Consider the following 14,035-nt stretch of genomic DNA (forward strand, 5'->3'; position numbering starts at 1 on the left):
AGAAAAACAAACTCACTAGATGGTGCTGAAGCAAGCCTAGAGATCCACATTCCTTACTTGGAAGCAGAATCACTAAAGTTTGAGACATACTTACCCAGAGGCTGATATTTGATTTTTTTTTTATTTTTTTTCCCTGAATCTAAACCTCTCAGAGGTGCAGGAGGTCCAGGTTTAATTTTCATAGCCTCTGTGATTTGGTAGGAATGTGGGCATGGGAAGGAACCAGAGGAAAGTCCTCCCTTGAGCTTGCGAAAAGCCTAAATTCAGAGCTCTGAGATTAAGAGGTACTGTATTTGCTTTGTGCATTAACATCAAGATGAAACATTAAGTGTATTAAACAAGCACGAGCTAAAAAGAAAATGCAGATCTGGTTTGGAGCGGGGGGTGGGGAGGTGGGGGGTGGGAGTGTTGGGAGACTCCCAAATTAAGGGCATTTTTTCCACAATATTGAATTTTTCTGCCAGAGTTAAGGTCATCACTGCCCTGTCCTGGCTGTGCTGCTCTCCACCACGGATCTCCCAGTAGCAGCATCACTAGGGTTCCCGTATGCACATTTGTGTCCCTTGCTTCAAAGCCTGGCTTCACTGCTGGAGTTGCTAACTGAGGTGGACTTGGACCATGACCTGGACTGTGAAGTGGGACAGGTGAGGCACAGTCATACACACACCCACAGAGCAAAAGGAGAACCGTCTCCATGCGTGCAACACCTTCTCCCAGACCTTAATTTAATGTAATCATTGAAGCAAAATTACTGCAACATCCCTCATCACAATACACACCTCTCTTATCACACCCTTTTTTCTAAAACCATTTTGTGTTATTTTGAGCCACTATCTTGCTTCTTTCCAACTCCAGTGACTTGCTTGTCCTCATATCCTAAAACCTCACAAAGCAATAACGTATCCATAAACCACATGGTGGCAAAAACTCTGAGGCCAGTGATTGCTGTTAGCTGGGGATCCCAGCTAAGGCAAGAGATGAGAGTTCCAGCTGTGTGTGCAAGAGCAAAGCCAGAGCTGCAGGGTGGCTAACTAGAGAGAGAGATTTGGGGATGGAATAAGAGGAAGAGGAGGTCGAGAAAGAAATATGCAAATACATATGACAGCATTAAAACAGCAGTAACAAAAAATAATAAAAGGCAGAGAGAAAGCCTGGGTCATCCCTTAAAGATTTACTAATGAGGCCAAGAGAAATGATCCAAAACGCCTCTCTGAGATCATGCTTTTGGGAAGTCAAAGGCATTCAGCTTCTTGTAGAAACACAGAAGTGAACTTGCCATGGGATTTTGGAGAAATGCATATGCATCCTCCATGCACAAATATCATACAGACCAACTTGCCCTGGCTGGTAGTTATCTCTGACAAGCAAGCAGAACATGATAAACCTTTTCATCAATCATCTTGGCAAACAGAATTTGATCCTGGACTAATAAATCTGTTTAATTGGTTTCTCCCCATTAGCTCTTTTTTGGAACTGCTTTGTACAGAGAGAATCATACCTAATAATTGACATGATTTTTCAGAGAGCTGCTAAGAATGAGAAGTTGTCCACAAACATGCCTCTGAAAGACCAAAAGAACTCATTCCTGTTTTTTTTTTTAAAGAACTGCTGAATCTCAGGCAGGGGAAGAACTGGTTGATGACCAGTGCTGAAAACAAACAAACAAACAAAAAACAAAAACAACAACAACACACACACTAAAATTCCCTCCTCTACAAAGTTGCTGTGCTACCTTTCCATTTTCCCCACTGATCCCAGGTAGATGGTGTTGGCATGAAGCACATGCCATGTCCACCCAACTAAGTGTCAATCTTTGAGAGGAGTCAACACCTCATGCTTCAAAAGATGCAAGAAATCTCAAAAACCTTTATATTCTACGCACCCAGAAGAAGATTCTAATCGTCCCCGAGACTTCTGGGGTTAGTCCTTGCCAAATCAATACATCAAGTATCTGCAGACAGGACAAGTTTAACAGTAAGTAATAGAGAGAAAAGATGGATGAGTTTTATACAATGCATCCATTATCTTCCAATTCTAATTTGCTGGCAAGTTGCCATTTTTTGAAAAGCTATTTCTGATGCTATGAACATGACCCAAAGCCAAGCCCAGCTAAATTTGGTAAGTGCCCACAACTGGCAACCCAGCTCCAAAACTGAACAGGACATGCTGCCTGTTTTCCAGTGGCTCTAATGGTGCTGTGGACTTGAGGCTGCTTCACTTTGAGTACAAACATTGCAATGCAGCCAAGCGCAGCCCCCATGCAGCCGACATCAGTGGAAACACCAAACCCCATCAATACATGCTCTATGGTGGGTCTCAGACCATTTTAATTTCTTTATATTTAAGCATCTTTACCAGGTGATTGACAGTTGTCACTCCTGTTTCATGTAGTTTTGCTCAGAGAAAGTGGCCATGGCCAACTTTTTTTTTCCCTTTGCTTCCAGTCCACCAAGGACAGTGGGGTATTGGTCTGTTACTGGAGAGATCTTACAAACACTGCAGGCTCAGAGTACTTTGAGCTATTTTTTTGCAACTAGGGGGAGCTGCAAAGATTCAGGCTCCTCACAACTTCAGATGCTTAAGCACACACCAGTACCATGCAAGAAAGGAAGAGGAAGCAAAATTACATGAGAACTTGGAGGTATTTCTGACGTAGGTCTGTGCCACAAGGAAGATGAGGAAGGCAGAAAAGGCAGCACAGGGGTGTGCAGGTTTGAGGGTTGTGGCAGTACAGCAGGAGTTGATGTTTCACTTTGCCATACTCCCTGAGGGGGGCACAGCTCTGTATCCCTCATGCTGGCAGGTACAGATTTGTCAGAGAAAGCTGCAACAAAAATCAATAAGAGTCTCCATGCATGGCTCTGTGCCAATGGCACTGAATCTGTTTTCAAGCTAAATCAGGTTAAACTAGTGTAATGACTGCACGCAGACAAGCTCTCAAAGATCAAAGTGAACTTGTCAAGGGAGTCTAGTGAGAATCCAGAAGTTACAACACAGATTATACTATCTTATGAACTTAACTCAAGGGTGGAGAATCTTTTACCAAAACTCAAGTTAAAACCTGCGATGCCATACTCAGACCTGCCAGTCCTCCCAGTTTGGCTGATGCGGTGGTGTGTTTTTTTTCAGACCTCCAACAGCCTGTAGAGGGCAAAACAGCTGTGAGCATCCCTCATGGCATCCCCCATCACATCAGACATGAAGTTTGACACAGACTGGTGAGAAGTTCCCGAAGCCCCTTCAAGCTTTCACGGGTCTGTGTACAGGGATCAGACAAGCAAGGAAGACAGAAATGTGAGAGCAGGTTGAGACTATGGTTGATCATGAGCTGGCTTAAAAGCGTGACTCTTTTCCACTGACAAGTGAAAGCAAAATGCTTCTGCTCTTTCTAAGGGAAGGTAAAGAGAAGAACCAAACTGACATGAAAAAGTAAAAGTGGGACTTCTTTTCCTGCATTTCCAACATAAATTTTAAACAGGAGAATTCTTCACCAAATCTAGTTGAAGCCAGACTCCCTTTCTCTTGTATTTCCTCTTCAGAAAGAAGGTGAGAGCAAAGCAAAACTTTTCCAAGAAAACATGATCTAGGGTTCTCACAAAAAAACAGGATTTCCCCTGCAGAGCCCACAAAAATCACCCTTTGGGAGCAGGAGAAAAGATGCCAATAAACTCACAGAGAAGCCAGTCACCCACAGAGTCTACATGGATGTGGCCATGTTCTAGTTTTTTGCTGTGGCTACTCCTTAGGTATCTAAATGGTTTGGGAGAAGGTTACACAACAGGAAGGTTAAACCACTCAGGCTTCTTACTTCTCCCAAAGCTGGAAGAAGAACTTCTTCAGCAGAAGAAATGGCTTTCCCTATCTGGAAAGTTTACATCTTATATTTGTTAGTCCTGTTTTTTTGTTTGTTTGTTTGTTTTTTGTTGTTGATGTTGTTTTGTTTGTTTTTGTTTTTTGTTTTTGTTTTTACAGCAAGAGTGTCAGGATTAAGAGGAGAAAAGGAAAAATCTGAAGCTTGGGTAGGACAGAGCAAGAGCTGAAAACAGCAAAAATAAAGCTATTCTACTTGATTGCTATTCATCTTATTACAGGGGTGCCTAAGCAAAGCCATTTAAAGCCCACCAGTACTACTTTGGCATAGACACCATTAAAAGCCAAACTGACACATACACCAAATAAATTCATTGCACAGTTAGGGGAATCCAGCACAAAGCTGTCTGAATATCTGATCTGGATTTTTTCCTAAGTGAAATCCCTACATGTTCATGCACTCTCTACTGTCTGCCTTCCATAAACATTCACAAGCCAGGTTTTACTGGTACAAACAGCAGCAGAGAGTAGCTTTTGAAGTTGTATGAACAACTTTGGGGAAACTAAAGTTTCCCCAAATAAACTAAATATTTGCACTGTGCAAATATTCATGCCAGGCATGCAGGCATGTGCAACCAGTAAGGCACAGAAACAATATCACAGGACAGATAAAAACTCATTGATGCAAAGTCTTCATTTAAGCCATAGTTTTAAAGAAATTGCAGAAATTCACTCTCCACAACAAGTATCAAATACAAAAGTCACAGCTACTTTGCATCTTTGCCATAATCAAGAATAGGCTACAGATGTCAGAGAAATTTGTTATTAGTTCAGCTGTAACTGAATGCTAAACAATGACTATATAAAGTTGTATACTTAGGCTCAAATTCAGCATGTGCCTCATTTTAACATTGAGGCAGCCCCATTAACTTCAAAAGGATGACTTCCCTTTTAAAAAGCATGTCCTTAGGAGACTTGTGAATAAGAGCCTAAAAGCATAAAATTTATGTGAGGTTCATGGCTTTCCATGAAATTACACCCTAACAAACAACTCCATAAAAAGAGTATAGAAGCCATATCTTCTTCCGTATAGTGGAGATAACAAATTTCTTTTATTCTTTGCTCATTTGACCAATTTGTATACACTTTTATGCCAGAGGCTTGAAGGACAGGAGATCACAAAACACAAGCTAGCATCTTCATAGCAAAGAAAACATACATTCTCACATATATTTATATTAACGCTTGTACACATGACTACTACCCACTCCAGTGATCAAGCCTGCTTGGACATGACCAATATTAAACAAGGAATAATTTGGATAAGATTGACAGTCCTGGATATAAGGCAGAACAGCAGAGGTCACTCAAGAGGTCATTTCCTCTTGAGGATACAGTGTTTCCCAACATCTCAGGTAAAAGCTGCTTATTGTTTGTGATATTACAATATAGGTATCATTTACCTGCAGGTAGTTCTCTGTATGCAGCCTATTCAGGATGTTTGATCCCACAGCCTTGATTCATGAAAGAGTTTAAGGAAAGACAACGCTTTGCAGGTGACATGTCAGAGAAAATTGAGAGCTAGAAGGGACAATCATCCCCACCTCCCTGTGCAACAACTTAGTGTCCCTTATTTTGCATTTAATCCACAAATCCAGATTTCTTTTCAATGCACATTCACCAGAAGAAACCATGCTACTGAAATTCCCAGTTTGACAAGCTTTTCAGCACAAGCACTATATGTAATTGTTCTCAACACAGCTAGAAGCACAAAAGCATGGGCACAAGTAACTTCTGGATTTGATAGCCTGCATGGATGGCATTCATCCCCCACCTCAGATGCTTTGGGGCAGCATCAGGGGCTGAAGACACAGGATCTGGTGGGACAGTCACTGCTTAAACCTCCCAGGCATCATCTGGCAGAACTAGGGGATCAAAATCTCAATAATAAAAGAAGAAGAAACCACACCAGTCAGATTTTTCAAGAGTACTCAGTATATCAGGTGCTGTTCACATCTGAAAACATTGCTTTTATTTAGATGATTAAGTACAACTTGAAAAATCTGGCTCTGAGTACATTTTTCCCCATCTCCTTTTATTTGGTTCAAGATCCTCATTCCCCCATTTTATACTCCACTATGAGAGTTTGTTCCCTTAAGAGCTACACTTTCTACATTATGAAAGACACCTGCTACAGGACATGCATCAGAATCAAACTTTCTCCTTTTTGTGCACATCAGTTTCACTGTAACCTCAAGTGCTGTTTACACTTCACAGTTACCCCTGGATGGTGCAGGATTTGCATCTTGCTGTGCTCCGCATGGAGCCTTGTCAGCTTGGAGTGGTTCCTGGTGCATGAGGTTGCTGCTACTTTTATTAATCATACTGTGCTCATAGCACGGTAAACTCAATGTGGTGTATTACTCTTGAAAAAGTGCGGACCCAGTTCTGCTGCAGATGCAGGTGGATTACATTTTATGTCTTTAAACTGTTTTCTTGCATAAGGACCGGACAATTAAGGTAGCCAGAAAAGTGTGAAGTTTCAGGTCTGACCATGTCAGAGCTCCCAAGTGTCAGTTACAATAAAACAAATGACCCATTTCCTGACAGATCACAAGGGCTCCTCTGAGAGGAACAGATGGACAGATTTTTATGTTTGTTTATTATTTCTTTTTCTGCTGGGAAGGTTGCACTCCCCTGCTCTTTGGCATCAGGAGGTCAGAGCAGGCTAGGGGGTGCATTTGTGCTTGTGCTACTGCCCTGATAGTGCCCTCCTGACTGTTCTTGCACTGTCCTCAGTAATGCCTCCCTCTGCCAAGGCTTTGCCAGGTCCTGGCCCACTTTGAGCAAGAATCAATGAAATGTCCTCTGCTCTTCAGGTTTATTAGCCATGTTGAGGAGCAGCTCCAGTGCAGGGGCTGTAGAAGGTTTGACCAGAGGCAATAGCTCAGGGAAGGGTGAGTGGTAGCCGATGGTTTCCCAAAGGCACCACAAGTAGCACAGAAGCCCTCCACAGCACACACAGCCCACTGGAATAACCCCAGGCACCTTGAAGCCACAGTACTACAGAAATGCAGTCTGGTAGAATCCTGCTCCAGAAAATGCTGCTGCACAGAACCTGCAGCTCCTGAGGGCCAGCACCCACCCACAGAGACCATACACACCCTGCAAAACCTCCTATCCACAAGCCAAGGCCATGCCAGTGTCACACACAATATTCAAAATTAAGCCAAACCCCAGGAAACATGGAAAGATTGTGCACTGTCCCCTACAGGAAGAGCCAGCAGGAGCCAGCATGGTGGCATCAAGCCAGAAGAGGGCTGCAACCCTTTCAAGACCCTTTGCAGAAAGCCCCATTCATTGCTGCCTCCGTCCAGAAGAGAAAACTGAGCAGGTTTCAATTAAAGCATATTTTTTCTTTTCAATCCTTATGCTTAGGATCATGAAGACCTCTCCAGCATCTTCAAGAGTGTGCTATGGACACTGGACATAAAAAAGATGGCAGATTGGTTTCCACTCCTGTTCAGTAAGCTATTCAGGGAAAAGAATACATACTCTGGTTTTAAGAAATACAGCTTAAAACAGCACCTGACACTAACTTTCCAACAGAGAAGCACTTCAGTTTCCCAGGAGCGTTACCAATACACAAGCAGTATAAAACCTCCAGCCCGCTTTGGTCTGAGACATCTTCACTAGGTTCACAGCATGACTCGAGTGGGAAGGAACCCAGGAGGTATCCCAGGCCAACCTCAGTGTTTCTCCCAGCCATCCCATCTGCAGATAAAAAGGTTTCGAAGCTGCTCACGTAGAATGGCTTGCACATCACAAAAAACACACAACAGAGAAGAGAAGCATATGCACACCCGCAGCACCACTTACAGAAACAAGGAAAAGAGGAGGCCTCTGTAATTTCCCCCAACCCCACAACATCTAGGATAAGCTGGCAATTGTCAGGTAAAGTCCAGCAAAGATTTCTGAACTAAATTCCCACGTGCTGGTAATGACCAGTTGACCTGGGAATGCAGTCAGGATAAAACAAAATACAGATTACTGGAGAGGAGAGAAACATACTGCTGGCCCAGGTCTGTGCTTCTAACTTCTTTTTTTTTTTTTAAAAAAAAAAAGTGAAGAACTTTCCCACTGAGCGGACTATCCCACAACTGCCTCTGCAACACTTCTTGGAGCAGGTGAAAGCAATCCCAGGCAGAGGCAGAATGCTGCAGGACATTTCCCCCCATCTCTGAGGCATTTTTCTCCCATGCTAGTTGTTTTCCTTCCCTGAGCAAGTGCATTTTTAAATATCTGCAGGTATTCACTGAAGGATTCTTCCACAACATTTGAATACTTCACACTGGCCACAATAAGAATTTAAAGGTGCACAAAGGCGCAGCACCATCAGCTTGCAGTGAGGAGGATGGATGGATCTTGCACTCATAATTCTGCTGTTCCCACCCCTCCCCCAACCCCCCATCCCTTATTTTAGCTCAGTTTGGTGTCTGGGAAACCCCTCACACACAAACTGAAAGATGCAGCTGGGTGCATGCATTAACACTGCTCAGGATTCGGCGATTTAGCTGAAGTGAAGGTTGAGCTCCTACTAAATGCCTTCAGGCATGCTGAAAATGGGAGTTTTCACCTAAAACTTCTGAAAGTGCTCTCTCTGGTGAATCAAAACCCCAGAAATGTCTCTGCAACTTCTACAAAATGCCTTTTCCTCAAAAGAAACCTGCGACCTCCATTTCTAGGTCCCCTGAATTATTTGGGTTTCCTCCTGCTCATCTGCTGTCCTCCTCACTTTTGGGGAAGGGGTAGACACTGGCATCCCCCAGGTGCTTCTCTGTGCAATTGCTTTAAGCTCCCACTTCTCCCTGTGCCATACAGGTATGGCCCCATTTCTAGAGTATTATAGCTGCCATGAAAGCTGTAAACCAGTAGCATCATTAAGAGAAGCAAGAAAAATCATTTCTGGCTGCATTGAAGTAGGCAGAAATACCAAATTTGCAAACAAGAGGAAAGGCATGTGCTCAAGTCAATAATGCCATCTCCAGAAGGAAAAGGCGCTGAAGACATTTCCTCCTGCCCCAGACTGGAGTTTCATACTTCTGGGCTAATCTTGTGCCATCCTGAGCAGCCTCTTGAGCCTCCTGAACTCTCCCAAACCCTACTGGTAACTTTGGAAAACATTAACATTTCTAGGGGCTTGGGTTGGGGGAGGGGGAAGAGACCTTCTAGATTTTTAATTATGAAAGGTCTCAATTTTCAAAGTGAGTACTTTAACCCCACTTCTCTTATCCATATCTCTGTGGTTTGTTTGCTTGTTTTTTAACCTAAAAGACAAAGACAGAAGCAGATTAAACTGGAGAAGCAGATTGAGATCTAGCAATTGCCACCAAAGCAGTCAGTTTATTTTTGCCACCAAATTAATTATTTTCTTCTGAATTTAAAAATCAGACACCTGAAGCAGGCGTCTGAACAGAACAAAATCCATCTTCCATTGGTTCAAAACTTGAGGCTACAAAATTTATTGTTATATTGCAGTTTCTTGTACTTATTTCCCAGTTACTGGTCCAACTTGGAAAATGGGAAGTACATGTAAAGGCATTTCTTTAACTTCAAACTGCAAATTGTCAAATACAATCATTCTCCCAAGTTGTTAAAATTAGTCAAATTATCCCAATTTTAAACTGAATTGATGAAATTTGCTTACAAATTATTAATATATCACTGAATGACAAATTATTTCTATTTTTTATAGCTGGAAAATATTAAAATGTATTAATTTCAAAATGATCACAGTTCTGAGCAGTGTAAATTCAGTATTGCAGAGTTCAACTCAAAGATGGGTACTCAAAATAAATAGAGAAACTCAATATTATTACCCTTTTTGGTAATCAAGAAAAGTAGTAACAAATCAAATCACATTAAACATCCTCAGAAAAAAGCATTCATCCTGTGTTTCAATTTTCAAACACTGCTGTGTACAAGGGTATTGCTAATTTTGTAATGATACTATAACTTATAAAGCACACCTGTTGTAACAGGAAGAGAATGCCCTTAGAAATGGACTAAGGGGATTTTTTTTGTCTCAGCATTCAGTCTTTATTTTACATGAAAAAACTACCAAACTTTTTTTCAGTTCATTTTGTCCACAGAATCCAAATGATCTGAGGGAAAAAGGCACATTTTCTGATTAATATAAACAAAGAAAACATAGTAGCTGTTATCAAGTATTAAAATATTTCATTACAAAATATTTATTGTATGATTATGCACACACAAAGTATTTCTCCAGTGCAAAAACATTAATTTTAAACAAAGACTTAAAAATCATCAATTTCAGAATTTCCCTATCTGATGCCATGTGCTACACTGTATCTTCATGTCATTAACAACATTTAATAATTCCCACCTCTACTCAGGAACTCACTGACCCTTCTAAATAAGAGTTGTTTATGAATGACCTCTACATAAAAATACCTTGCACAAAAACTTCTAGTTTTAAGTCTACTGCCTGTTATCAACCAAACTCCCTCTTTCCCCCAATTACTTGGTTTCATTCTCTCTGGTCGACTCACTTCCACATTCCTCATATTTGGAATGTCTGCTTGATGGATTCACTTTTTTTCCCCCTTGCCCCTCCTCCTTCCTTCCTTCATTCATTCCTTCTAATGCTATCTACTGAGGTCTTTTCAGTTTTGGAGCTCCAGCCCCCCAAACTGATTTTTAATCTTGAGTTGGAAAATTGAACTTTAAAACTTCTTATTGTTTAACCTTCTGAGGAATAAAGCACATAGAAATTTTCAGGTTAAAAAAAAAATATTCTTAGGTTTCCCCAACTTTTTCCATCAGCAAAGTTACAGAAAAATAACTCCAAAACAAGATAGTTAAAATAAGTCTAAACAAATTTTAAAACTGAGGGGTTTTAATCAAATGTTATGTTTATCATCAATGGCTCTCCTTTACAGTACTACTTTTAAAGTTTTTCTTCAAAATGGTTTCCTATGATCATTAGGATAATTTGCAGCTCTAAGTGTTATTTGAAGAATTTACTGTAATTAAACAGCTATAAATCAGTTTACTCTTCTGTAAGTTTTGGAGCAGTTACACACCAGTCACTCTTTCTAATGCCATATAAACAAATTCTCTATTTTTAAATTAATTTCTGCCACACTGTTAAGGACGGGAGAGAATTTAATGAAGGAAATACACCAGCAAGAATGATTTCCTTACAATATGTAATCTCATTGAACACATTTATTTATAAAAGTACCCAGATCAGTTTTTCTGAACATTTGTATTTGCAGTTTCAAATAAAAGAAACAACCACAAAGACAAGCTTTTCTTTTATAAATTATCTGGGAAGCATACCATAGATCATGACTTGTTTTCCCACATTTTTACACTCGAAAAAATAATATCAGGTTGGGGGATGGGGGGGCAGTTTTTCAGATCACACCAAAAACATCTGATTTTGTCCTCACTGCTCATACTTTAACCATATCGTATGTGCCTTTAAACTGGAAAATCCAGTCTTAAAAAAAAAAAGGGGGGGGGGGGCGGAAGCCACCAACTTCAAAACAGAGGCAGTCCATCCCATCATTTCAGCCTTCATTCAGAATGAGGAGCAGAGGGGGGAGGATAACAAAATACACCATAATATCACACACCACCGAAGTTGGGGGCAAACAACCAGCAAAGTCTAGGAGCTGCTGCCAAAGTTGCCTTTGCTGACCCAGAAATACAAACTTGCCTCCCAAAACTAAGACAAAGTAACTGTAGCAACTTCTCCATTGCAGCAGGCAATCACTGAGCAAGGAACAACCAAATCTCGGCTAACAAAGTTATTTCAAGCAAAGCACATGAGGAAAGTCAACAGCAAAAAATGTCTCCTGTATCTTTAAAGGCAACAGACAAGGGCTATGGGGATAAAATTAAAAGCCACCCTCTCACTCCCCCCCACCCCGGGATTTAGCAACAAAATATAATTAATTGCATTTCTCCTGGTTCTCATTAAACTGTGCTAACTAACCTTCCGTTTGCTTCCACCTATTGTAAAGTTTCAACCAGTATTTCTTTGAATTACAGCCACCAAAGAAATATTTACATTTCCATTGAATTTCTCCCGGAGTGCTCTTAGGAAAAGTCAGAGGGGGAAGAAGGGAGCTGGGAAATACCCTGAAATCTGCTCCACTCCCCACAACCTATTGATTATTCACTAGGAGAGCACTAGGAGACGAAGTGGGGGGTGGGGGGGAGGGAAGGCGACCCTCTCTATATGCCCCCTCCCCCTTTTTTTGAGTGTCATTATGTTACCCTTCATAGGGTAATTGGCTTTCCAATAACACCCCTGCATTCAATGATATTTAAGCCACAGCAAGTCTCTGAGTGCTGTAATGAGCAATATCGATCATCCTTCCACGAGGTGAGTCTTGCTGCAAAAAAAAAAAAAACCTTGGATAGGAAATTGTTAAATGGATTTTTGCCTTTGGGATCAGCCCTCCAGGACTCGTGGTCCCACTGAGGGGGGCAGAGTGGCCCCTCCAAGGAAGGAATCAGTGCAGAGTTTCACAGCCCCCTGAGGGGGTCAGGGCCCTAAAATAGGGTCCCAAGATGGGTTTCTCAGTGGTGAGGGAGCCCCACAAGTTTCAGGAGGAAGAGTTTGCTCTTCCACCTCCTTCTGTGCCCAGGCATTGAAGCAGCTGCCTCATCACGTGGGAGAATCAGGCTGCGTGGTCCAATGTGGACTACTGGGGTTTGGGACGAACTCATCCAGCAGAGAGGGGTGCAGCATCTCCATGGAGGGGCCCCTGCAAAAACGTGAACTCTGAGCACCCTCAGCAGCTCAGTTTCTGAGCTCTTCAGAGCTGCTCTAAGGCTTGGCATCCTGCACATGAGCCGAGCACGCAACAAAGGGCCAAGAACATGGAGAGGCTAGACTAGGCAAGGCCAGCGGCCCGTGAAGCCGTTTCACAGGTAGACCGAGAATGTGAAGAAATGCAGCTTCAGCCCCAAAAAGAAAAGCTGACAGTAGCCAGAAGCTAAGGCCAGCACCCTGAACTTGCCAGGGTTTAAATCCCTCCCCAGCATGGCAAAGAGCAATAAACCCCATATTTTTTCTTTTCAAGTCTTCACCATCAATCCCAGCAAATTTTGCTTTAAAACGAAAAACAATCAAACAAAAACTTTACAATTCTGTTAGAAAACAACAAACTTCACCCATTTTGCAGAGGAGGATAAGAGCAATGCTGGGAAATTCTTTCAGTGCCACAAGTTTGAAAATCCCAACCCAAAACATCTCAGCCACTCATCACCTTGGGTGAGTTGCTGGATAATTGTTTAACCATTTTTTAAAACAAACAAACAAAAAAAATCTTAATCACAAAGTTTTATTAAAAAAAAAAAAAAAAAAAGATAAGAAATCAAATGCTAAAAAAATATAAGAAATCAAACGCTTATCGTCAAAACTGCCTTCTTATCCCGCTGGGGACATACCTAAAGTAAAATATCTACCGTACCTAATTTCACATGCACATATTTGAATATTTATTTTTTTTTGCCTCCTGTATCTTACAATTCCCCCCCCTCCCCCCCCCCAACAGAAAAAAAAAATAAAACACTGTATTACCTTTGCTTTTTAGGTACTGAATGTTCAATCTCTAGCTGTTTTCCATGAAGCTCCACTTTGCCTAAAAACAAAATGTGTCTGGTTTTTATAATCTGGGTGAAGGGGTCAGAAAGCTTTGGATAACATTCTATCACGTGAAACTTTTGATTTAATTTGAAATACCACAAAGCACACAAAAATATATTTTCTGATTTCTTCACAAGTGCATTTTATCAAATACAAGACTGGCTTCAAATGGGAAGCAGCGGGAGGGAGTGGTGAGTTAGCTGTCTGGACAGTCTTCCTTAGGAATATTTAATTCCTTAGTTCATACTGGTCTGCTTTGACCAAACGAAAATGAAGAATAGTATTTTGAGAAAATAATCTTCGTCTGTATTTAATTCCGTATGTTTGATCCCTCCAGAACTCCTCTAGGCAGAAATCTTCCTCCCCATTTAAAGGCTAGAAATGTTAACTCCACGGCAGAAATTGATTTCTCTTTGAAAATGGGGTGGTTTTCTTTGCCGTTCGTTTATTTATTTATTTTTGGGTAGGGAGGGGAAGAGGGGAGCAGCGATGGGAAGAGCCTAGCGGGAGGAGCCCCGGGCATGGGGAAACATT

General features: G+C 41.5%; 1 protein-coding gene across 2 annotated transcripts in view; it reads right to left on the reverse strand.

Moving 5' to 3' along the window:
• The window catches only part of IGF2BP1 (insulin like growth factor 2 mRNA binding protein 1), a gene marked incomplete at both ends in the record, with an annotated part of 29,113 nt that overhangs the window by 14,401 nt on the left and 677 nt on the right, over nucleotides 1-14,035 (reverse strand). For both annotated transcript variants that reach the window (XM_084300934.1, XM_084300933.1), the window contains one exon: nucleotides 13,436-13,496. In XM_084300934.1, the coding sequence (XP_084157060.1) occupies nucleotides 13,436-13,496 (61 nt within the window). The remainder of the gene's footprint in view (nucleotides 1-13,435; nucleotides 13,497-14,035) is intronic.

This window comes from Netta rufina (genome assembly GCF_964035555.1).
Source record: "Netta rufina genome assembly, chromosome: 24".
Classification (NCBI taxonomy): domain Eukaryota; kingdom Metazoa; phylum Chordata; class Aves; order Anseriformes; family Anatidae; genus Netta; species Netta rufina.